The 26,278-nt window shown below is 41.8% G+C and overlaps 1 protein-coding gene across 1 annotated transcript in view; it reads left to right on the forward strand.

The window, feature by feature from the left end:
* The window catches only part of col27a1b (collagen, type XXVII, alpha 1b), a 70,178-nt gene that overhangs the window by 12,978 nt on the left and 30,922 nt on the right, over window positions 1-26,278 (forward strand). The window contains exons 5-23 of the mRNA XM_079687769.1: window positions 746-799; window positions 2,864-2,917; window positions 3,021-3,074; window positions 11,957-12,001; window positions 14,326-14,379; window positions 15,803-15,847; window positions 16,773-16,826; window positions 17,749-17,793; window positions 21,234-21,287; window positions 22,315-22,359; window positions 22,867-22,920; window positions 23,171-23,215; window positions 23,423-23,476; window positions 23,705-23,758; window positions 24,734-24,787; window positions 24,888-24,941; window positions 25,024-25,077; window positions 25,157-25,201; window positions 26,090-26,143. Of these exons, the coding sequence (XP_079543895.1) occupies window positions 746-799; window positions 2,864-2,917; window positions 3,021-3,074; window positions 11,957-12,001; window positions 14,326-14,379; window positions 15,803-15,847; window positions 16,773-16,826; window positions 17,749-17,793; window positions 21,234-21,287; window positions 22,315-22,359; window positions 22,867-22,920; window positions 23,171-23,215; window positions 23,423-23,476; window positions 23,705-23,758; window positions 24,734-24,787; window positions 24,888-24,941; window positions 25,024-25,077; window positions 25,157-25,201; window positions 26,090-26,143 (972 nt within the window). The remainder of the gene's footprint in view (window positions 1-745; window positions 800-2,863; window positions 2,918-3,020; window positions 3,075-11,956; window positions 12,002-14,325; window positions 14,380-15,802; window positions 15,848-16,772; window positions 16,827-17,748; window positions 17,794-21,233; window positions 21,288-22,314; window positions 22,360-22,866; window positions 22,921-23,170; window positions 23,216-23,422; window positions 23,477-23,704; window positions 23,759-24,733; window positions 24,788-24,887; window positions 24,942-25,023; window positions 25,078-25,156; window positions 25,202-26,089; window positions 26,144-26,278) is intronic.

The following is a 26,278-nucleotide window of genomic DNA, read 5'->3' on the forward strand; positions in this document are numbered from 1 at the left end:
TCTGCACAAGCCATGGAAATTCTGAAAAACTCAAAGAACGGGCAGAAGTTACATTAGCTTCCTGTTCAGGCCATCTGAACATGTTTCATTGCTTTCAGTTTTGCTTGGAAAGATTTTTCCATGCTCAGCATTTAATTCCGCTCAACACAAGTGTGCAATTGAACTGAGGCCTCTTCACTTGGATGCCTCAGGAAGTTGTGGCTTTATTTTTCCAAACAACCTCTCTCGCTTCAATTTATTGTTCCTTCAACGCTCCCGTACATCCGCCCACCTGGCCTGACTCGCAGTAAACAGTCAATTTTGATGAAGCATTTGGCACAGATGGCTCAATGAATAATATGTTAGCAGGTTATATATTAAAGATTCCTACAGTTTGTGGCGCAAAGCCATTTGGGAATATGGTGTGATGGATGAACGGCCTTCACTTTGTGGGACCCCAGAAACCAGTGGAAAAGTGTAGAGATGAGGAAAATCACATCCATATGTCATAACTTGGAGGAGCAGGCAGACAGGCAAGGCAGGAGGAGAGGCAGTATGTCTCACAGAGCACCTATACACAAACACAGAGGGACCCCGGGGCACAGCTGACCTGTCCCATAACACAGACAGGCAGTGGAAAGGGAGCGATATGTGCATACATCTGTGCAAACCTCACATTTAGCACTAACTCAACCCGCCTGTTCAATGACCCCTATGATCACCTTTACTCAGTGGCTTCCTCTATCATGTGTGTCTCTGCTTTCAGGGTCCTCCCGGCCCTCATGGAAACCCTGGTCTTCCTGGACCTCCCGGAGTGAAGGTACAAATCAATAATGTCATGTTAAATGAAAACTATTTGAAAAAAGATGAAAGAAACGTAAGCTCCTCTTATTATGTTTAGGAACAAACTATATCATTTAAAAAAAGTAGGGTATTTTCAGTTACAATTAACTGACATAAAGAAAAATAACGTTTTTGTTTCTTAACTGCATAAAGTGTATATATAATCGCATTTCCCCATAATTAATACCATCAGAAAGTCTTGTTAGGGCCTTTTTAGGTAAGTTTAGCTACGGGGGCCTTATTATGCTTTTTGGGGTCTTCACTTTCCTGTAATGTGTTACTGTATATAGATTTGTTGTGCATTTTAAATGGTCTGCAAAGACTTCAATCCCAAAGATCCCTCCAGATAGAGTTTCTTTCCTACAACTAACTATTCTTTTGTAGTTTTGTGTTTTTTCCATCCAATGTTTGTTTGTAATTTCACTTACTTTGGATGTCTGATGTCGGACCCTCTTGGCTCATAGTACTCCTTCTCTGCCCTCTCAAAAAGCCATTTGTTTCCCGTAAAGAGAGAACAGCAGTTAAAAGTCTTCTCAACATACTCATTTGCAAGTCCTTGACATCAGTCTGTGTTCCAGCTGATTTGAATTGTCAGCACAGAGGGTTGCTTAGCTCCATAATATGCCAGTGTATAGCCACAAAGGAGTCTGTATGTTTGCTGGAATAAAACAAAAAAAGTGCTCATATTTCAGGCCTGCACTTAATCCATTCTAATGCATTGCATTTCAGGATTTTCCACACTGTCTTTATACATTAAAAACAACCTAATTGATACCATGCGTTGGCATGCTTTTGCTAAGGAAAAAAATACAACTCTTATATCGTGCTACTTACCAAACTTGGCCCAGCTCAGTTAGAACCCTTTTCACACAAACCCCAACAGCGCCAGCCTGGTCTGGCACAATTCTCTGTTTAAGAAATATGATCAAATCAGATAAAAACATGCTGTATTATAGCAACATTTTATTTTCAATATGTTACTTTATCTGGATGTAAAGATGATACATCGAGACGCGATAATGATACATTACCTTCTGCTGAAAGAAACCTACAAGTAGACTTTAAAAAAGAAATGATGTAGCCTCATGTGTTCAGTGGAAAGTACTTATTAGGGTTTTCAGTTTTCAGAAGAAATTACCTCATTGATCTTCACTTTGAATAAGAACTCTTCACATGATGTAGTTGAGGTGTAAACCTTTAGACAGGGAAAAATGCAGTGTTCACAGTATGTATGTAGCTTTTGGCATGAGTTGGACTCTTGGCTCAGAAAATTCCCACAAAGCCTTTTTAATGCCAAGTTGTACCTCTCACGAACATGTAGGTTTAAAGAGCTGATATACAGTAAATGGGAACTTGTCATCGTCATTTCACCAGTTACCCAGTCAAATAAAACCCATTCCTTTTGAGGCAGTGCATGTCTTTCCACTGTTTTTGCACTTACTGTAGGCTGGGAAAAGAATAGACACCAATATTCAAAAAGAAAATAAGTTGTATTTTTAGTTTTTGCATTGTCCAAACTTACATTTGCTAAATGAAATGGTTGTTGGATACTTCAACAGATTCAACCAACTCATTGCTGTTTCTCCATGTACTTGTTTTTTTTATATGATAAGCTCTCAGGAAATGATATATTTCTCCGTGGACCTCTTGCATTATAATTGGGTAGATTTCTTGGCTGCTCTTTCACCAGTGTTGAAAGCTGACCCAGAAAGCACTGACAGGATTCCCACTGCCCGAAAAGGGAGAAGAATGTACACGATCACTCCCCATCACTTCTCTCTGGCTTGGTGTAAACCGAGTCACCGGAGGGCATACATGGACTGCACGTTAGTGTAAATACTCCTGCTAGACCCACCAATAACTAGGATGAACTCATTACTCTTTCATAGTGTAAATGCAGACTCCCCTTCGCCTTGTCAAGTGGAATGCTTTGGCAATGCTGAAAGTATGCAGAGAACGTTGGTGCAGTCTAGAATACATCTCCAACCCAGTCCTGGGAAAAGTTTCTTTATAAGTAAGAATAATGTTTTTTTTGTTCTAGGGACAAAAAGGAGATTATGGACTGTCACCTGGTCAATCCCCAAAAGGACTGAAAGTATGCATATTACCATTCTTCCATTAATAGAACTGTTTGATTCTTAGAAAACACAGCCATGAGAGTTCTGTTGGTGAATGTAACCCACTTTGTCCTTTTTTAGGGAGAGCCTGGTGTCATGGGCCCCCCTGGGATGCATGGCCATGATGGACGAAAGGTAGAAAACGTATTTGTCTCAAAAGCTCAAACAGTGTGTTTTTATTTGTAAATCTACTTGGAAGTTACTAATATCCGTTAGGCATTGCTGGCCCTGTTCCATATGTGTGAAAGTTTACATTACACATGTGTCTGCTCCATTTCCGTTCTCAAAGTGAAATCAAGTTCTTTAAATTAATGAGTGGAGTTCGGTATATTAAGGAAAACTAAATCAAACGCTTACCCTCCCAACCCTGACACACCCTTGAGAGGGAAATCTGTGAAATTGCAATGTTTAAGAGACTCTAGCCAAACAGGGATGTTTCAGCTCTTGTTTGGAAAGCAGCCTAACACAATGCAGGCTTCAAGGAGCACACCTGTGTTCTGGCTCCCATGTGGGTTCGAAATACTTAAATGTTTGAATATTTGGGTCGTTACATCATCACTATCACAGGCCTCCAAAAGGATGAAGGCCATCAAGGGGAGCTAAAGTTAACTGAGTGGAACTTAAAGGTGGGGTAGGTAATTTTGGAGAAACCAGCTCGAGTGCGCTAGAATTTGAAAATACACAGCCGGAAGAAATCTGCTACTTCCTTACAGAGCCCCTCCTCCAACACACACGAACGCGCACATGACCAATGAGGGCACGAGATAAGTTTGTGCACAGATGGAAGGCTGACAGGCAGGTAGGCCATCCAGTTATTTTAGCCGGGCCGGCTCAGATGATTGGTCGTGCTTTTTACAGTACTACGGCTTCCACAGATGACATTTTTTCACTGGATTTTTTGTCAAAGCACTTAAGATATTCATTGCTATCGGGATGTTAAGAGCATTCCATGGAATATAACAAAAAGTGTATCTCGAGCCGGTTTCTGAAACTTACCTACCCCACCTCTAAGGTTTTAAGCTCTTCCGCTAAACACATGTTATGTAATCCACTATCTGGAGAACAGTTATTTTAAACGTAGGACAAGTTGTGATTGTAATCTGGTCCTGCTCGAGATTGTTTGTCCACGTTATTTGACTGCTTTGCATGAGCTGTGTTATCCTGACAGAGAGTGATGGTTACCAGCAGAGCCTTTTCTCTGTGGCCTTGTGCATTTTATCCTTGTGCATTTTATCCTTGGCCTTTTCCCAAACCCTGTTCCCCCCCCCCCACACCACAGTAATTGCACCTCAAGTTTTGTTTATAGTCAGCAAATCCCATTAAAATACCATATACCGTGCCGTAGCCCGTCTTCTGACATTGAGGATCCTATGAAGATGCAAACTATTAAACAGCTCATGGAGATTTTTAAAGTTATTATAAGGGTACATAGCAAAGACAAACTTAATAGCTATAGAACATTAAGAACACTTATCAGTAGCGTTGCCTGGTTAACCACAAATACAACTTGAAAAGACCAATGCTGTTTTAAGGAACTGTTTCATAATAATCTCCTCAAACAATATTTGCCACATCTTCAACAGGAAAAGTTTGCCTCCTACTACTTTGCCTTTAACCATGGTTATCAGATCTATACTGGTTTACTGAGAAGCGTTGATATTGTTTGGTCGAGTCCGAGTATCAATAAATGGTGTTCCAAACAGAGCCAATGGACTGGAAGGGATGTTTCCCACCATGTTTGTAGTTTCACTCATATAATCTACACCACAACTCTAGTGTACGGTTTGCTAGCTGCCTGTATGAGTAATACCCATTTAGCAGGCCTCAAAAAGTATTCCACAACTCTGCCATCTCTGCTATCAATCACCACCCAACACCGCTCAGTTGATTTCATGGCCAAAACGTTCATAAATCCCCAGATTACCCCAGATTCATCTTGTTAGCAGGGGGGAAAAGGCATAAACAGCACTTACATCATTGTGTGACACATAAACTCTTCACTGAAACCTAAATGTATGATTTAATTATCAGCTTTTCAAGATGGGAGACCCACCCTGCTAACTTAGTGCTCGGGAATCCCCAAGATTTAGAAGAGGAATTGAATTATTGTAGTCTTTATATAAATGTAAATATCTTTGCAGGTTACATAATGTTTTCATATTGTGAATAATGAGAACTAAGAACAGAATATTTACAAAGGCAAGGGAAACTCTTCTGATTTACCTGCAACATCTGTTTGGAAAAACAAAAGCTTGTGGAAAGAGAACCTCAGACAGGGTTTTTTTAAATGAGACTCAGCAGTTTACCATCACACTACAACGTTTACTGTTTGCTGTCAGAAGTATACTCTGGAGAAATGTGTTCTCGGAACAATAAAGGGTCAACGTAAGGTCAGGTTTCTAATGCTAGAGGAATGCTAATTAGAAAAAAAACTGTCACACAGTATGAGAATAATTTGTAAGCAACTTTCCCTCTTAGACAAGTTCACAAACTTCTGTCGTCATTTGGGACACAATACTGTAATAATGCCTTGGCAGGAGCTCCAACAATCTATTATGAAATTGGACATCGCTAACTGAAAAAACATCTGTTGCACTCAAGGATCCTCCGTTCAGTGTAGTAAGGGGGAGGCCTGCCGAAGGAGGAAGACCTCTTCTTGCCTTGTGAGTCATGCAACTTGGAGTCATGGGAAAAAGCTGATAGCTCTCCTGCTGATTTATGGTAATTGAGGATCTTTGCTGGGTGTGGACAGGCATCCTGGCTGAGTTGACGCGGTTGTAACAGATCCTTTTTTCCCTTTTCTGATGATCAGTTCAGGTGGTATTGTGCTCCCCTTTGATCAGGTCTTTGTTAACCTTAAAACACACTCTGCTGAAAGCCATGCAAAGTTTGATTATGTAGCTTGTATCCAGCTCATAAAAGCAAAACAATCTGAAAAGCCACCAGACACCTCATTGCTTGCAGCTGTTCATAACTCCCTTCGATTTTTTTTGATCGTACTCGGCACTGGGAGCCAAAACTCCTTACAGTGCACTTTTGTATTCAAATTACAGCAAAATTCCATGTGGCACAGACTTAGCTGAAGGTTTGTTCTCTTGATTCAGCCAGTAAAACCACGACCTGCCGCTGCTTTATGGACACTTTTCTCTGAGTGTTGTGCTCAGTCTTTGGCCCGCTGCCAGAGAAAGCCTTTCTCACTGTGGGAAATGTGTAGAGATGTAATGGGGAGGTTGCCTGGGAGTCAGTCAGAGGTCTGCACTGTAAAATAAGAAGAGACTCGTGTTTGCGTGTCATACTAAAACTATGCGACTAAAACACTGAGTATTACCAGCCCTGGACCAGTGTGCCTTTTACACAGCCAACTCCATCATGGCACGCTGGAATAGCACCTTCCTGCTCTTCAGCTTTGTAACATAACATTCTTTCAGGGTACCTTTATTTGCTGAGTGTGATTTATCCAAGGAAGCACTGTAAGGCTTGCCAGGTGGGACCAAGTTTTTGGGTTGTAATGAAACAAATAATATATGGAAAGAACATTTGTTCCGCCTTTCATGAAGTCTGTTACTTATTCTGTAAGCGAGGGAGATGCTGTCGCTGCTGCACTTTGCCTGTTGGCTGCATGGTTGATCTGGTGTTAGTTACACTAATTGAAGATGTTTGTAGTTCATAAAGAGGGAGAACTAATGGAGAATGTATTCCTTTGCCATCTGTGTGAAACACAATGGACTTAGAGAACTGGGAAAGCTGTCCAATTAGTTTGAGTCCATATGAAACACTTGAAGATGCATGCACGCACACACTTACTTCCTCTTACTTTACTGTACTCTGTTGTATTGGACTTGCTGGAAGGCTCAGGCACATTCTTTTGTCTTTTTTCTTTGTTATGGCTGCAGCAGGAGATTCGTCTACTCCCCAAACCCCTGTCAGATATTTCCAACTCAAAGCACAGTGCTGTCTGTCAGTAGATAAATAGACAAATAATCATTAATAAGGACTTTGACAGAAATGGAAAATAAAAGCGTCAACTCATAGAGTTACTGTGGCCCGTGGACCAGCATCTGGCTTTACTCTATCTCCAAACACTGCAGGAGATGCAACAGAGATGTGTCATCCTAAAAAATAGGTGCCTTTCAAATTGTGTACCGTATATGTCTTTTTCCAGTCAGATTTTTTTTATTGGACCCAGGAACAAGCTTTGGCTATTTGTCATAGATTAACTCATGGGTGTTTTCATCTCTCTGCTGCATACTTCTGTGCAGTCTAGCTTCCTGCTGATGGTCACAGCATCAGTTCTCACATCATCATGACATCAGAGGCCTCAATCTCGGATTATTTGTATGTAACTGTGGGACAGATGGGATACCTTTTCTGAAATGTTCCAATGGCACCTTGTTAATGTACTCTTTTAATATGAGATGATTCACCAGATCAACATTATTCTTTTGATCAACATGGGATGTCAGTCTGCCAGGTTGATTTCCATTAACAGCTTCAGGCATGTCAGCCTCACTCTGCCTCATCCTCTGAACCCGGCCCGATCCGCCGGGGGGTCCTTCATTATGAACTCATGTTGTACAGCCAAATGATTTTCAAACGTGGTATTAAATTCAAATCAAGGGTCCAAAGTTTCCAATGAAAACAAACATGTCAGGATCCATTATTGAAAAATATGTGTTGAATGATTCAAAGAAAATGCACTTTTTAGACTGAAGACAAGACCATGTTCTAAGGACTAGTACATTTGTATTAATTAGGGCCGGGACTCGATTAAAACAATTAATCTAATTAATTAGAGGTTTTGTAATTAATTAATCGAAATTAATCGCATTTTAATCACATATAAATATTTGACCTGAGAACAGTGAGAAGATGTCAATAAAGTGTGCCGTCACACAGAGGTAATTTGAATTGCTTACCGAGGTCCAATGATCCCCAGTCAGGGCAACACATTCGGCTTTCTCCAATAAATTATCTTTATCTTCCTTTTCATTGTCATAAAGCTGCTGGATTCTTTTTGTCACTGTTTTTCTGCATGGCAGCTCATATGTTGTGTCAGACGATGCAATCTGTAGTACCTTTTGCAGCCCCTTATCTTCTACCACTCCAAGTGGTCTACAGTCGAGTGCAATCCAGTGAGCTGGTTATTTTTTCAGACGTGGACTTAGTTATCCTGGCCCTAAAACCAGTCATCTGGTTGAGTGTGGGTTGGGTGTGGGTCATACTTGTCAACCCTCCCGATTTTCGCGGGAGACTCCCGATTTCATTGCCCTCTCCCGGTTTCCTCCCGGGGTCATATTTCTCCCGCATTTCTCCTGATTTCTGACAAAATCAGATTTACACACGACTGTTTCCACTCGGACTTTAATACAGCTACAACCATTGTTTGGTTTCCATGGTAACACGTCTCTTTAGTAGCGCGCGCAACTCAAAGTCTGAGAGGGTGAGGCAGATATTCACAGAAAACAGAACAAGAATCGACAACTACTCTACTCTCTGCTCACTCCTTTCCTGTAAAATGCAGGTCCAGTCCACACATATGCTCCATCAAGGACGGTGCTACAGGCCGCAAGGCAGTGCACTTACAACTACAATAAGCATGTTAATGTTAATCTATCAGCTCCGGCGATCCACTAGCACCCCCCCAATTTTGCATTTTGAAATGCTCCCGATTTCCGAGGGCAACTATGGTGTGGGTCCTTGTACTCGGAGTCGGGCTAACGTCCACGCTAGCTGCTATATGTTTTGCATTGAGGTGATACTTGAGGCTTGATGTGCTGCGGTGATATGCGAATTCCTTTTTGCATAATTCGCATACAACCGTGCTCTGATCGACGTTTTCATCCGTCCGTTTTTAATACAAAATTTCCCATCCACGGGGCCAACCAAAGCGGTCTCATCAGCTTCTTCGTTCATGTTTGACTATTGTTCACTGTGGTTTGTTGTTGTTTGAAGTCATGAATGTTAGTTGGTGCTCCAGTATAATCGGTACGCCTGAAACTCATCCAGTGAGAAATGTTCCGCAGGGCAAAAATAAGTGCGATTAAAATGCGTTAATTTTTTTAACGCGTTAATGTTTGTGTAATTAATTAACGCGTTAAAGTCCCGGCCCTAGTATTAATATTTTGGGAAATATTCACTTTCTTTTTAAAGGTCCCATGTCATGGCCATTTCTACTGATCATAATTCCATTGTTGAGGTATACTAGAATATATTTATATTGTGCAGTTTTCCAAACTCACATCATACAGCATCTCTGTATAGTATGTGTATTCACTCTGTCCTAAACGGCTTGTTGGAGCTCCTGCCCCCCACACTCCCTATGAGCCCACTGTGTTCTGATGAGTCCACCACGTTACAGCGGAACATCAGTGATTATGTGTTACAATGGCGTTCGCAACCAGAAAATGACACCAGTAATGAGAAACAGATGAGAATGCTGCGTGGGGTCTGGGTGCCGTGTTGGCGGGACGTTGCGCGGCTCGCTGCTGTGAGGAGCGGACATTGTGAGCTGGGTTCATTTCCTGCTTGCGGCGTGGGGTCTGCGAGACAGCGAAACATCGCGAATGGACGCGGGAGTGCTGAGGGGGCTGCGGCACCCCCATCTGCGAGGCTCCACTAGCACCCCCCCTGCACCCCCAAACGCGGCGCACCTACAGTTTAAGCGCGCCACAGTTTTGCCGCTGCGAGGCTCCACTAGCCCCCCCCCCCCAGCGCGTCACAGTTTCGCCGCTGAAAGAGTGTGTGTGAGGAGTTACACGGATTGGTCCATTTCGGTATGGTCACGTCACTGTACCCACGAAGAAAATGATAAATCTCCAACAAGGGATTCTGGGGCAGCATAGACAGGTCTTTTCTGTGTTAGAGTTTTAGTCGCCACAGGGTGTACTTTGAGGGTTTGTGACTCTGCAGACCGTTTACATGCATAAACAACACACTCTCACTCCATTATCGTCCAGGAGCGACGTTTGGTCAGGGTCCCGTGGCGTGCAGTTGTGATGCTCCTAGGCTCCTTCAGCTTCATAAAGGGACGCAAATAGCTTTCAACTGATTGAAATGTATTCCCATCTGCTGCGGGATTTGACGCTCATGGAAGCACGACATTCGTTTGTGCCGGCTGCCCCGGGGTTTGTCAAACAGAGCCCATGGTGTAGTCCTAAACGATAGCTGGGGATTCTGGGTAGTGTAGTGTCTTCTGCCATCCTTTACTCCGAAAAAATATTTGTTTCTCCGAATCGAAGGGGAAAAATACAAAAGCATTGCACACAATTTAAACCAATCAATGTTGTGTAATTAACAAGGATAATCTGGTGTTTTTTAGTCGATGAGTAGTGCAGATATCACTGTAAAATCAATCAGTAAGGGGAATACTTACTTCCGGTTGTACAATTCTCCGTTATCCAATAGGAATGGACGCTCACATTGCCTTTAAGGGCAGCCGATACAAACGAATGCCGTGCTTCCATGAGCGTCAAATCCCGCAGCAGATGGGAATACATTTCAATCAGTTGAAAGCTATTTGCGTCCCTTTATGAAGCTGAAGGAGCCTAGGAGCGTCACAACTGCACGCCACGGGACCCTGACCAAACGTCGCTCCTGGACGATTATGGAGTGAAAGTGTGTTGGCATAAACACCTTCATAACACACAAGGGGACGGGTAATAACCGGAAAAGCATGACATGGGACCTTTAAGTTAAACGGGAGAAATAGGAGAAATCAGTGCAACGAAAAAAATTAAATAGTCTCACTCAACCCCCAGTATCCCCCCATTGACAACAATGACTGATGGTGCTGATATCTGGGGTTGTAAAACTCTGGAAACAGCCAAACTTGCTATCTCCTCCATTTGTTGTGCTAAATTAAGCTACCAAGTCCTATTAACCTGTGAGGTAAAATTGCATTATGAATTAGGTTTCAGTGATTTTAGTACACTGACAAGTTAATTCCTGAATATCAACACCAAATAGAAGCCAACTGTAAAAATAACTATCTTTAAGTTGTTGTTCCTTCCCCATCCCAGTCAACCAGGCTTACATAAACTCAGTAGCCTTTCTAGTGGAGCCCTGCTTTCCATCAATACTACCAAATGTCTCTCAGGATGTTAGCAGAGAAATATTGTAATCCCCGTGCACACTCTGCAGCAGGCTAAAGAGTGCTCGGTATAGGTCTCTTGGTGGGGACTTGTTTGTTTACACCAAGACTCATTTTCCTTACATCGGCCTCCTGCTGAAGCTGCACGCCTCTGGTTTAGTTATTCTGTTTCCGACAGGCCAACACAACTGGCGGCTAATGACTTCACACATGAGGGGATAGACGTGTTCTTCCCTCAGAGATGACCGCACACGACTCTATCTTCTCCGCTGTAGGCCTTGATTGTGAAAAGATTAATACATTTTGCAACCAGCTGGCATGCTCATTGGAGACCACAGGGTATGAAGGTGACCATTAATTACCCTGTTGGGTCTCACTTGTGCCTGTCTAATTGGTTTGCTAGTTTAATTAATGCAGGATTGTTCTGCATTGTTTTGCCTCAGTGCATCCGTGGCAAGGATCAGAAAACTCGTGGCCAAGCTGTCGGGCTGCAACAGTAAATAGAAACGTGATTGGTCTTGTGTAGAAATCTAATTTTATTCGGCGTTAACCAGCCAATGCTGCTATGCGGTCTATTGGTTTCACAGCCATTATGTTGCTCTTTGCTATTGACCCTCTCTGTAAACCTTCCTGCTCTTTTATTTTTTGAGGAAACAAAGTCAAGTCCTCCTTTAGGCAATAGCAAACTTCAATGTAATTTCAGCTCCTCTTGTATTGATCAAGATGCTATTGAACACAAGGCGATACCATTTTCTAACTAACTTCAAGATAAAAGTTACCCTTTTCAACCAATACGGACATAATCTCTTTCTCCAAAGTGCTTCATTTAGTAGTACTTGTGGCTTTTTCAGGAAATTAGATAAGATGCCGGGATAATTTGTACTTGTTGGATATGCAAATCTCTAACCAATTATTTTTCCATCAACAGGGACAAAAAGGTCATGGCGGTCCTTCTGGTCTTCCAGCTGAGCCTGTGAGTACTTTAATACTCCGTAAACATGGCTACAGTGTAATTTATATGATACAATTTCTCTGTCTCCTCACCAGTGTACCATCAAGTTGTAATGTTGCTCTTTGGCTAAGTCGGTAATAACATATCATTTAATCCAATTTTACAAAATGACTATGGTAGCAGATAACATCTTGAGTGGTTACAGCAAACCCCAAGGTGAGATACATAGTTGATTAGCATTGTCTTAGGAGAGTGTTAATGTTATAACGAGGGATGGAAACAATCATGACGCAATCGCAGTGCATTTTCTGAACAGCAAGCCTCTGAAAACAACAAAAATGTGATTTCTCTGCCTCCTTCGACACAATCCCTCCTCCGTCTCTTTGAAGTGTTATCATGCTGACTAAATCCACTGCATGCTGTTTGTCTGTGTGCTGGCTGCACTGTTAGCTGTGTGTCAATGAATGTTTACTTATCTGAAAGTAAAGCCAAGAGGCCCCAGAAACATTTCCCATGAGACTCCAGCATGTCTCTCCATTTATAGTTACAAGGGAAAGTATTAACACCGACATGTTTGTGGTATTAACAAAGAGATATGGGCTGGCGGGGACATTAGACATTAGACATCAGTTGTTTGGGAATCTTGTCTGGAATAGAGAAGGAGCCATTTTTGGCCGAGGTACAAGTGGGCTAAATAGTGTGGACACCCCGAGGTCATTCCTCTCCCTACTCTCCCTCTTTCCTGAGTCCAGATCCTGTGTACTATCTTTGAGAAGAATGTGCTGTGTCACAAAAAAAGAAAGAACAACTTTTCCTCTTCCAATCAGTTCTCTCTCTCGAGACAATATGCTATTTTTTGTGGAAAATCAAATTCCACATGGTTAGAGCCAGTTTATTTTGATGCGTTTTCTTCATAAATTTTTTGAAATAAAAAAAGTAATTATTCTTAAAGCTACATTTAACTGGTTTCAATGTAAAATATGAAATATATAGTGCCTTTACCATTTCCAGAACACATACAATAAGAGTTTCCATGGCATATACACCACACCACCTTCTGCTTACAATCCAAAAATGCAAAAAATGACTCCTGTACAACTAAACATCTGTCAGTATTGAATTTCGATCTACGGCTCCCTAAAAAGTCAACTATAAAGTGTCTGTTATATACAAAGTGAATGTGTAAACGAGGGAGTGATTTTGGACACAGCTCATATTCACGGCTGTTGGCTTTCTTCCTCTCTACCTTTTAACGTGTAACATTTCTACGTTTCTTTGCTCGCTACTGCCACCAACTGTCGAACAGCGGAACAGTGTGGTTTACATCCACAAAACATTTTCATTATCACCTTCTGCAGTCAGCAGGTTTGTGTATCAGCTACGTGGCTTTTTCAACACATAAGATGGGAACCAAACATATTTCTGCTTATCAAAAAAATAAATATGGTATTCATAAAACAAATTCATAAGCGCCCATTTTTATGTCGAATGATTAGACGTAAATGGTAAGCAGACTTTTAATAAACCAGATAATGTGTGGTTATTTGCCAGAGTCCTGTATTACCCTCGCTGGGCTTGTTAAGCAGAAATGACCTTGCTGTTTTACAATTTTTTTTTTTATTGCAGCAGTTTTTGCTACAGCTAGTATGATTCTCTGTGGCATTCTACAACATTTTTCACACCATTTCTAATAATACATTACTATTTTAATCTCGTATAACACATTAATTATCTGTTTTTTGGCAGACACATAACTGTCGCCAGTGTATAATGAATGTGGCGAGCCTCAGCATGCCTTCACTAACTAATCCTGTTTTACCCTTCCCATACATGTAGAATTAAACATTCCTCTCGGGGGGGATGCATGTGGTTCGGTCTCACCACAAGGAAGGAATGACTCATGTGTTATTCTCTGCGTTGATGAGGATGAACATATTAAGGCAAAACTGCTTCACAGCATGAGACTCGACCACATTATAATAGCTCATACTGTCGATATAATTGGTGCTAAAAGTGCTAATGTCTACAGTGGCGTCTCTTTCCTTAGGCAACACGGAGGCGACCAAAAAAAAAGGTCTCTAATGTAAAGCTGACGGATTTAATTCTTCTTTCGGACAATTGACTACTGTTTACTACATCTTAATATTTCTTAAAGTTATACTTTTTGATTCCTATTATTGCAATCAGTGGGGCTCCAACAGAAACTATGTGTTTAAAATAATTTTTTTTCCTATAGATGACCTTTTCCCTTCCTGCATCCTGCAATGCTTTCTCCCTTCCTTTTCCCTCTCTTAGTCTCCTTCCCTCCTCCGGTGCTGATTTCTCTCCTGTCGCTCTCTCCACAGGGTGAACGGGGAGATGATGGAAGCCCCGGGGCCAAAGGCTATCCTGGCAGGCAGGTGCAGTAAATCTAGTGTTGTGGTGCTGGTTGAGCAGGGCCACTCACACTCACACACACACACACACACACACACACACACACACACACACACACACACACACACACACACACACACACACACACACACACACACACACACACACACACACACACACACACACACACACACACACACACACACACACACACACACACACACACACACACACACACACACACACACACACACACACACACACACACACACACAGACACAGACACAGGGGCACGCATACAATTACAATTTTTTTTAAAGGAAGCTAGGAGCTATTTCTGGTGAATTCAGGGTTTATCACTTGGTCTTTTTAATAAATCAAATTCCGCTTGTAGATTTTTCTTTACCGTCAGAATGATAAATAAAATGGGATTATTGGGGGAATCACCAAATCCTTGTATGTATTCCGTAGCTAGAAAAATAATCGAATTTAAAGATATTGAATGCCGGCAGGAAATCTCAGCAATCGGCCTTTCTGTCTCAGTCTCATAAAAATCTAATTTTCGAAATCCAAATAAAGAGTTGGCTGCACCTGACTAAAAGGAAAAAAAGCCCCCTGAGCTGTGGAGAAGTACCTGTGGTGTAATTTCAGCAACGCATGCCCCCGGTCCAGCGAAGAAATACAATGTCAAAGGTTTCCATAGTAAGCGCTGCTCTGAAGAAAGTAAAGGTAATAAAAGTGTGACTAATGCCACAGCTCCCGGGGACAACTTGCTTCCTTTGTCTGTCTTAAATGTGAGATTCATTCTTTGGACCACTTCTAGGAGTAGTGTTTGAGTCAAAGCTAGATTGTCATTGGCTTTCCTCTGCATTTAAAATGGGTTTCCTCTCAGCTTTAGACAAATGTAAACTCTGAAAACAGCCAGACAACATCTTGCTCACTTGTCCACTGAATGTTTATCTTAGCGTTGACTTCAGGCACGGGTGTTTGCCTCTGTGCTTTAGCACACTTACTGTGATCCCTATAGGCACTTAGTTGTGTGTGATGGATTAGCTTTGAGCACCCCCTACCATCTATGGGCTGTGAATCACTGGTGCTGTAAGTTTATGTCAAGGCGGTGTACTCTGCTGTGGGGAGTTCTCCTGAGCTGAGAGTTGATCTCAGAAGTTGCAGAGACAGATTTTCTGCACTGCTGGATTTGCTGGCAGAGTATCTGAAAAATGAATGTGAATGCTGCTTTTAAGTATAGACACAGAAAATGCCAGCCAAGAGGCTAATTAGAAATGTGACAATGCAAAAGTCTGGGTAAAGTCGCTCAGCATCCAGAAGCGAAAATGAATTTGTTATCTTTTATATTTTAACTTTTAAATGTTTTGTTGTTACTCAAATGAAGTTCTGCCACGGTTTGTAACCACAGACATATGTTTTGTCATGTATTACATTCAGGGTTTACCAGGGCCTGTAGGAACAATGGGGCCAAAAGGAGTCAGGGTAAGTAGATGTTGGAAATATTACATATTTGGCATCAATCTGTGTTATTAAACTCTTTAAAGAAGTACTGTATATTTCAGATTGTAAGGCTCAAAGTGTTAAAAGCACTAACTTTCTCTGTTTAGTTATATTTCATGTTCTTGTCTTGCATCCTCACTCAGCTGCCACTGAAAGCCACAGAGAAAAGAGGCACGACTCTCCTCTCTGTATTAAAGCTTCGGAACTTTCACTCCCTTAAACGAACTGTGAAATGCCTGCTAAGTGAATTTCCTAACTAATGTGGGTACATAAAATGGCCAGTGTCGTAAACGCCACTCTTCTGCCCTTGTTAACTCCATGATGATAACGACAGATGGTTTTGTTAGTAAATTACTGTAAGAGCACTTAACTCTAGCTTTTTGAAAATCCTTTCCATGCTTTCTGTCCTTGTTAGCGTTGGCCAAATATCATAAAAACTATATTGCTCACCCGCGGAACATAACTGTAATGCATTCAGACGTTAGCGTCTCGTTAAAATGTCATGGCTGTAATTTGTGCTTGTGCCCTTTTCGCCACTTTTCTCCAGTTTTTCCTCCTAGCAGGTTTGGCAGAGAGTTCTTCAGAGATCCCTGATGTGAGGGTATGTGCCCTTGGACTACATCGTGGAACCCAGCACCATGCAGTCCATGGGCATATACACTTTCCTCAAGGCTTGGCTCTACAACAACACTCCACCGTAGCAGATAGACGTCAGTGCTGTAACAAATGAATACTGCACAGCTGACATCTTTGAAGAGAGTTTTGAATACGTTAGCGTTGTTGTCATCTACCAATTCTTAATCACGTCCATCATCTCTGCTCAGTCTCATTGTCAACCTTTTTTCTGCTTTTCCATCTATCTTTGCCACATCTGTACGCCCTCTCCATCTTTCATTCATCTCTCTAGGGTCACATTGGCATCACTGGACTCTATGGCTTTCCTGGTTCTGATGGCGAGAGAGTGAGTATTAGTGGCTGTGAGAGTAAATGACCACTGGGCTGCATTATGACTGTCCATGGGAGAAATGATCAAATAGTTTTCATTCTGGAAGTATTGCAGGCACAGTTAATCAAATGATAATGTGTATGACGAGAGTGGCAGGCTCCCTTATACTGTATTGGATTACATATACCCCCTCCCACCCCACCCCTACTGTCCAGGTCAACATGCAGGAGTCGGGCACTTAAACCAAGCAAAGACAAACATTCCCATGAACCTCCAGGACAGTCTTTAGCATTGCTTGTCAAGGAGTGCATTTGTTCTTTGATTAAATCATACATCAAACTGTGGAATAGATTTCAATGAAATGTGTTAAAAAACGCATAGCATGGGCCTCAGGGGATCAATTGCTTTGGTGAAAGCAATAATAACAGGTCACATTTCTACTATGACATGACAGTCCTTTAACTAATGAGGACATTCTGTCAGTCTCAGCTGCCCTTTAAGTTGAATACCGACATGGCATGGTACCAATCTAACATGGCAAACAAGTCATAGCGTAAATTCATTTGAGGCTTTGGCTGAATGTACAGGTCAATCTAATGAAGGTTGACCTTAGACCTGACAAGCTGAGCCTGAACTGTCCTAAAATGACCGTTCTGTGGAGGATGAAGTTTTCTGATCTAGATGAGAAACTCTCAAATCAAAGTCCATTTAACAGCTGATGTTTAGATTGTATGTGACGTATTGTGGCGGCAAATAAATAAATGTATGGGAAACACTGGGATGGAAACATATTTCTATGTTTTGATTGTTTTATCTTACATATGGAGCATCATAGCCTCAAAGGGCTGATAGTGTCTCTGAGGAAAATATATTCATATATGTTTTTACATTTTGCACTTCTATTGCTTATGTAGCTCCTTCTCTTTTCTGTTTCCAGGGAATTCCTGGCGTTCATGGGAAGAAGGGCAAGATGGGTAGGCCGGTAAAGTTTTCTCTCAACATACTTCTCAGAGAACCTTTTGAATGCAGCCTCATGAAAGTGGGGGTGTTTTGTCTTGATCTATGGACTCTTAAAGGTGTATTCAATGAGCATCTCTCTGACAAAGACTATAGTTCAGTGTGAAGCCCCTTCTGGCCCTCGCTGTGAATCTGAGAGGAAACGTTGTGCTTCCATTTTGGCAAAATGATGCCCGAGATTAATATAGCAGGGTGTCCGCGGGGTCTTAAAAAGTATTAAAAGTTGATAAATCAATTTAGCGAAAATTAAGGCTATTAAAAAGTATTAAACGGCATTTTCCAAGGTATGAAGAAGTCCCACAGCACCGACAACATGAAACACCCTTTAATTTACTGAAACGACATGTCGGGAAACCCCCTCAAGGCGGCCCCATGCATAGCGCGCCGTAAAATGCTGCCTCTTATTTTAAGTTTCGTTGCCTTGCCTCTGTGGGGGAGGGGGGGGGGGGGGGCACTAAACGACTACGGTAAAGATAACGGGTCCCAGGTCCCAAGGTGGGTAGACCAGCATACGCAACGCTCTGGGGGGTCCAAAGGCTCCGTGTGTAAGCCCTATATGATCATTTTCTGATAACGATGAAATAGCCCCGCCTCCCTCTCCCCACGTCTCCTGCTGTTGCTGGGCTGTCAGAAGAGGGGGAGGAAAAGAGAGACAGGCACTGTTTTTTTAAATATTATTATATTATTATACAGAGAACAGAGTCGTTATGAATTTGTTTTAAAGCTCAATAAATAACAAAGAAGACCTCTGACCGGCACTTTTCTAATTTTGTACGGAAGATTTCAACTTTAACGGACATGTTGACCGGTGGAATTTTTTTTTAACGGAAACTCTGCCGCACGGTCCCCTCGTTCCTTGGAAGAGGCGGAGAGGTGGGTGTTTTTCATCTGCTGGTGGACTACCTGAGAGATATACAGCAGGAGAACATGCCGCCCACCGCGGAGAATAAACAGAAGGGCAACCAGGGCAACCATGCTCCGGGGTCTTCTTCGCTGCTTTTGGTGTATTTTGTGGCGGGAGCAGCGCCACTTACAGGCCTGGCATATGTACTACAGCGTTTCCAGCGGTCTAGTGTGAACGGACACGTTAATGAATCGAATGCGTGTGAACGGAAGACTTTTTTGCGCTTGTGTATGCATTTTACCGTATGCGTCCTCGTGGGGCCGGAGTCCAAGCCAAACTATATCCGGTCACAGAGATCTGCTATTTTAAAGTAAAGTCAACACATATTGACCCTAAATATAGTCTATATTAAGAACGAGAAAAGTCTTAACATATATATCCTTTTTTGTAAACATACGACAAATGTGTGAGGGTGATGACGTCAGAGAATCGTCCTATGTGCCAGGGCTTAGCCCCGGACAGCCCCAGCCCAATTTAACCCCTGGGTATTTGTGAGGGAGCTCCTATATGGCATTACCCCGCTGAAGCTCACCAAAGTTCAACATATTTCATAGTTCAAAGTTTTGTCAATTGTTTTGTTTATTGGTCAAATACTGGTTTCTAATGGTCTCTGAGGAGTTTTACTGGAATGAAAGAACACAGAGTACAGAAGCAACAAAGCAGCATACTGCATTAAACCTGACCTTCACAGAGAGGTTGAAGTTCATGTGGAGAGGAGGCTTCAGTAGTCTGTCTTCCCTCTGTTTAGTTGTGCTATCTTACAATCAATATAGTAAATGTGAGGTAAAGTGTGTAGCCAATGTAACCGGTTGGAACTCAAAGTTGCGATGAGGTCTTAAAATGTATGGAAAGGGTCTTAAAAAAGGTCTTAAAAGGTATTAAATTTGACCTCAGGATTCCTGCATATACCCTGTATAGGGATTGATAAAAGAAAATAAATATGCACTTTTAATAGTTCAACAGAATGTATTGGAAACATAAATGATCACGTGTCAGCAGATTTAAGATCATGGCCTCATATTAAAGTCAGTGACCCCTTATCTATAAATCTTGTAGGGCACATTTTCTCTTGCTGAAGTTTATTAGGTAACATTGAATGTTATGGAGTGTGCTCATTACTATGCTTGTTTTGCATGAGGCTGGTATAATAATGCGATGTGTCAGTTGTGGGTTTGGCCCTTTCCACAGATCAGGGAAGTATATCTTCAATGGCGCCTGGAAGGACATTTCCCATCCTTCCAGGCTGACATGGAAAATACTTCAACCACTCGTGTAAATCTGCTTTTCTCCCATCCCGAGTCTGGTTGCACATGTTCTCTCATTTTATTATGCAGCAGCGGTCAGTGACATAGACTGGTTCCACAAAATACAATCACAATAGCAAAGTTCAGTGGAAAACAGTTATCTTCCTCTGTGGTGAAAAGTGGCCATGATTCAGACAAGAAGTTCCTTTTTCTGTCCTGAGTCAGCAGTAATGCCGCTTAACAAAATCTGGAATAGCAAATTCTGCACTGTGTGTATTTGATTGTGTTTTAACAGCTCTCTCGTTCCTCTGTTGACATTATGAATGGCAAGTAGGAACGTCTTCCAGTTCAAAAAACAAATGATAAAACAAAAAATGATCAATGCTATTGTTTATACATAGCCCAGTGGCATAATTTCCATCCGACTGATCACATAATGAATTGTCTCGCTTAAAGTTTCCGTCAGTTAGAGAACTAACGCATGTGTTTCTGATCAAACCAAGTCAGCATTGAGATTTTCCACATTTCCTGAGGCCTCATGTTGCACCCATTACTGCTCATTACTTTGTCCACATTTGCCTAATGTTCTAAGTCAGCAGTCTGCCACACAAACAATCCCATCGTTGCCATCTCCTGAGGTTCTTTTACTCGATACTTCTCCTCCTCTGTCTGCAGACAGACGACAAGATATCTCTCTGCTATCTGCCATTTCTCATTTGTCCAACCACGGCTCTCCTTCTGTAGGCGAGTGCTGAGCCGTGATGTGAGTTGGTTGCATGTTGACCTTGGCCTAGCGACAAGCACACGTCGAGCATGTGGCCTCGCGGCTGCATCGAGCCTCTTGTTCTGCCTCTATAATGGAATTACAAGCGCAAAGCAAAAAAAAGGACCCAGTCATCAGTTTCTGGGCCAAGCAGCTTTGTACGCCATTTAGGCGAGTCCTGGGGGTTTTATGCGCGTGCTGCCAGCGCGTGCACAAACAGAAGCTTGGTCGCTCAGAAACACTCAGCCGTGGAATTTCCTGCCGGTCTCCCAGGAATGAAGAGTTGGAAGTGCGTTTTAGAGGATTTGCTTGGCTTTGCTCTGAAAACTTCTGTTTTGGGAAAAGTGTTGTTGCTCCTCTGTGCATGCTGCAATAACATTACTGACAAATCCGGGGATATCTTACAAATTCAAGTGTTTTGACAGCATGAACATGATGAAGCCACTCAGTTACCCCTCTGGTTTCATGGCCCTGCTGTTTGTTTGTGTGCTCAGGGGTTTCCTGGTGACTTTGGAGAGAGGGGACCTCCTGGCCCTGATGGGAACCCAGTAAGTTGAATTATGTACATGAATGCACTCATTTATTATACCCTTTTGCCACAGTGCAAATCTTCACATGTGGTTCAAAAAGACCTGACTGAGATTTCACCATATTTTAGACATGGCACATTTTATTTAAAAATTGCAGTACATGTAGAAACTAAATATAATGAAAAGAAATGGAAAGTACACTCATTAAGGTACAAAAAGTGGAAACATTACATGTTAGACGCTTTTATCCAAAGCTATTTACAAACTCAATACTGTGGGCAATCCCCACAGGAGCAATTTGGGGTGAAGTGTCTTGCCCAGGGACACAACAACATGCTGACTGCAGTGGGGTTTGAACCTGTGCTCCCCTGATCCCAACACCAACGCACTATTCCACTGCGCCACACGCCTCCACAGTACAAATAAATAACTCGGTCCTCACCTACTGGAGAACTGTTTTACAGAAAGAACCTCATATTCTTGCTCCTGACTGTCCCCCAAGTCTCAGTCATTCAGTAACTCCCCCATCATAATCCATACAGATATCTTTCAGGGCAGCTTCAGCAGTTTCTGTCTTCTTCCTTCAGTCTGACCCTTACTCCTCATGATTGACAGGGTCAGTGTTGGATTTTGATTGGCTGACCTCTGAGGGCCTCCTCTAGGTCTCATTTCCTCTGCCTCCAGAGAGAAGAGTTGGTTTTCCATCAGGCTGAATTCATCTCCTTTCATTCATAGAGGAATAGTAGGAAGGCGACAGGAAAGCCACACTGGGCTGTGTGTCATCCCTCTCTCCTCTGGGTGTGTAGCTGGAGAGGATGTAGTCATGCGGATGCAGGGTAGATCATTTGGAACAAGCCTCTCAGTGTTTTCGAGTGCCAAGGGTTCACTCACTATGCTGAAATGAGTGAGGAAACTATACAAAGGCTATAAGTGGATAAAATAAATGGAAACATACTGTTAACTTCCATGTGTACACCTCTGTATGAGTGTGCTTGTGTGGCCTCTTTTCTTCATCTCTCATTATTTGTATTCTGCTTCCTCTCAGGGTGACCTGGGGTCTCCTGGCCCATGTGGAGTCCATGGTCTCACTGTGAGTGTTCGGGGATCCTTCTTTTTGATTGAACAACTTCATGTTTTGTGACACTTTGCTAACTTTTTTTAATGTTGTGTCTCAACGTTAAGCACATAGAGTAGATGTTTCTTATCTTTTAAGAGCTCCCACAATTACAAATGAATGCATCTGGACATTTTGCCTTTTTTTGTTGTTTTAGTTTAGTTTTATCACAGTATCTCAGTTTACACATACAATACCTTTACCAATGAATGTAAACATAAACAAAATCAAACTTAATGGAGACGTTTTAAATATTGCATACCAGGATAAACCTTAGTTCATTGGAAATATATTTAAAAAGAATAGAGAAGAGGGGAGGACGAACAGTAGCAGGCATCTATATATTCAAGTACACACATTTGTATAAGAAAGGTTCAAATGACACATAAGCCATAAATATAAGGAGATTAAAAAAACTTAAATTGTGAAGACGCAGAGAATTCAGCTTTACATAATGTGTGCTTTATGTGTTCATGTGTGCAGGGAGACATGGGCCCAGAGGGCATTATCGGCTTTCCAGGGCCACCAGGACTGAAGGTAAATGATGTGGTGTTGTAGTTATGTCTCTGTCAGGTTTTGGTATGTATCCAATGTAAAGTAAGTGGGATTTGATTGGTTAACCAGAAATGTCTCCCAGTTGCAGTTGAGCTCTCTTTGATGATCAGGAGTGACAAGTGGTTGATGATTAAATTATTCCAGAGCCTGAGTATGTAATTCATGTTGAACGGGAATACGCCCAGCCTGCTCATTCATCATATTGAACCTTTAATCTTGTTTTTTCCCCGAGGGAGTACCTGGAAACCCAGGGGAACCAGGACTGAAAGGTGATAAGGTGATCTGCACACGTCTTTCTCAATACTCACCTGCTATGTACAAGAATGCTAAAGGCGACAAATCACTTAAATGTATTTCAAACTCCTCAGAAAGCTAACACCATAAGCCACGGCTTGTAACGCAGCATTTCTGTGGTGCGTGATGATCGAATAACTTTTGAATAACATTCATGTTTTTATTTCATGTTCTTTTGTGTTTTTTTCAGGGGGATGTTGGCTTACCGGGGGAGCAAGGGGAGTACGGATTCCAAGGGGACAAGGTAAGTGTGTGTTTGTATGCGCTCAGGTGGTATGGGGGCCATTTTGGAAAGCATTTGATTGATGGTTTAATGGTTTCTCCTATCTGCATGTCAAATTGTCCTTTGACTCCAGATGGCTTCATATGATTAGATATGTTTTCCAACCTCAATGTCTTGAGGCAGCATGTTCATGTGTGTGTTTTATTGATTTTTGATGTTCTTGTTTACATTGAGCTCCCTTTTCCCCAGGGTATTCGTGGCTTGCCCGGTTTGCCAGGTCCTTGTGGGAAACCTGGTCTGCAGGTATTTTTCCATCCCACATTAAAAATAACCCAAAAGTTGAAAAACCTGTTTCTGAAATCCAAAACATCTCATTAATACATTACAACATGACATAGCTGACTCTACATAAAGGTAACACCTTAGTTCCTTAGTTCTAAGTAATTTATTTTCATTCTCAACTGAGAATGAAACCAATTTGGTTGCTTGTATGTTTTCAATCAGTCTTTAATACATGAACATAAAGTACTGTCTATCTAATGGAGCTCAAAGTAGACACAGCTTCTCTGAAATGTTTTTGTGAAGTCTATTTACTTGTTTTCCCTTTGCTGCTTCAGATAGTAATTGTGTTGTGAAAGCATAGTGGTGTGCTCAAAGGGCAAAGTATTCTTAGGATTCCCCCAAGAAGAAATACTGGTGCTATTGAAGCATATTTTTTGAGAACTTCAAATGTATACACAGCAAACTTCAGGCACTCATGTATGAGGGGAACTTTAATCTGAGAGATGTATGCAAATCTAGCTGTAGCATAAACAATTATGCAAATAGCAGAGTTCTGGCAAATTCCCAGTGCATATGCTGCCTTAGTGTTGAAAGTAATCCACCAATGTTGGCACTTTGTCCTTAAATGCAAAAATACATTTCGAGTGCTCTCTAATCTGATTTCAGGAAATGAGATTTCCATAACATGCATATGCAATAAATGACCTAGAAATTCACAAACAAGATGCATTTTTACAGATGCCGTAAGGCAAATGTCTTGTCATTTTCAAGGTTGGCAAATCATTTTAGTTTTCTGATCTGTGTGATAACAGTAAGATCATTTGTTGAAGGTGAGGCTTATTTGAAACCAGTGTTGTAGCACCTAAAATGTTTTGGCCTTCAAAGCTAATGCACTCGCAGATTCTTTGTTTGTATCTTTATGGGTGATGACACTTATTGTAAGTAGCTTCAGACAAAAGCGCTACCAAATAAAAATGAAATGTAATGGACTTTTAGGGCAAGCCTGGTGAAAAGGGCCCGGATGGTTTACCTGGCCCTCTTGGCCCAGAGGTAGGATATATACTATTACATTTTGATGAATTATATATATGTTATTCCTTGCTGATGCACGGTTGAGTGCCACTGTGTTCATTTCCTGTCATTTTCATAGGGTTTCCCAGGTGACATTGGCCCACCAGGAAAAAACAGCCCTGAAGGATCCAAGGTCAGAGTGACATTAGGTCTTTACGTGTTAACTGTCACTGAGTTGAAATGAAGTGAAAGTTCACGCTGTGTTTAATCCCCAGGGAAAACAAGGGACACAAGGTTTGCCAGGTCCAAGAGGAACACCTGGACTTCAGGTGGGATTGACTTATTTTGAAAATGAATAAAAGATCACTTCATTCCCTGACCTTAAGTGACAATTCTTTTTTTTTTAAGGGCGATGAGGGAAGAGTTGGGCCCACTGGACCCTCTGGACTCGAGGTGAGTGCTGATTGGATAAGCCCTGCCTCTCAAGACCCGTTGGAAGACACAAAAACACATTTTATTGTGTTTTCATTTAGGATCCAAACTCAACAGCACAACACTTACTATGCACACATGCACCACGTGCCTCTGCCTAAATGTAGCTTTGGAACAATAACTCTGACCTGTAATGGTCGGTTAGTCTTTTGGCAGACCGACGTCTCTATTGTTCTGAAGCTGTTTTGAAAGACTTCCTATTGGACACCAGATTGGTCAGCAAATTACTATTCTCTCTTCTAACACCAAACAAACTAAATTAAAAACAATAACACAGATCCATCTGTCTTCTAAATGTTCTTTCAAAATACAATTGTATAATGTTATTTATTTTTTTTCAATATTTTATATTATTAGCGTCTCGACATATTGGATAAAGATTCCGTTCAAGACAAACTTAAATTTTTAGAAGAGACAAATAGAATGGCTTTCCAATGCTCTGCAGTATGACCACCTCGGTCTGAAAAAACTGTTTTTGTTTGGAGTCACCCCAGGCTAAAGAGCTTTCCAATCAAACTATATATTTTTGCAACGTTTGATTCCAGTCTGTCTTCCTCCAAAAGTGAAACCCACAAGTGATTACTGCAAACAAACACAAATGACCCAATGACTTCTATGGGTAATAGGAAGCCTTTGATGCTGCTAACGGCGCTCTGTTTTATGGATCATTAAGTTTCTTAAAAGGGATGTTTTTGTTTCGGCATCAATTGTTGGTTTGTTTAGTGCCGTGGCCTCTGGAGGGACAGAAGACTCACACACTGCACCTTTTCAAAAGAGATATAGAGAGTTTGTTGTTTATCGTGTGGAGCCGCAGCGCACTTCTTTGTGTCATTTTCGCTTTCTGTTCAGGGCAGGCCGGGGAAGCAGGGATTCCCAGGACTGACAGGCCCAGATGGACTCAAGGTCAGACCTAACATTCACACATCCACCGCCGAACAGTCATCCTTAACAGAACATTCTCTCCACGGTTTTCTTTTGTGATAATGTTTCATCAGAATATGTGTAAATTAGATGTTAATTATTCGTTACCACAGGGGA

The sequence above is a fragment of the Notothenia rossii genome (assembly GCF_949606895.1).
Source record: "Notothenia rossii genome assembly, chromosome: 6".
NCBI classification, from domain to species: domain Eukaryota; kingdom Metazoa; phylum Chordata; class Actinopteri; order Perciformes; family Nototheniidae; genus Notothenia; species Notothenia rossii.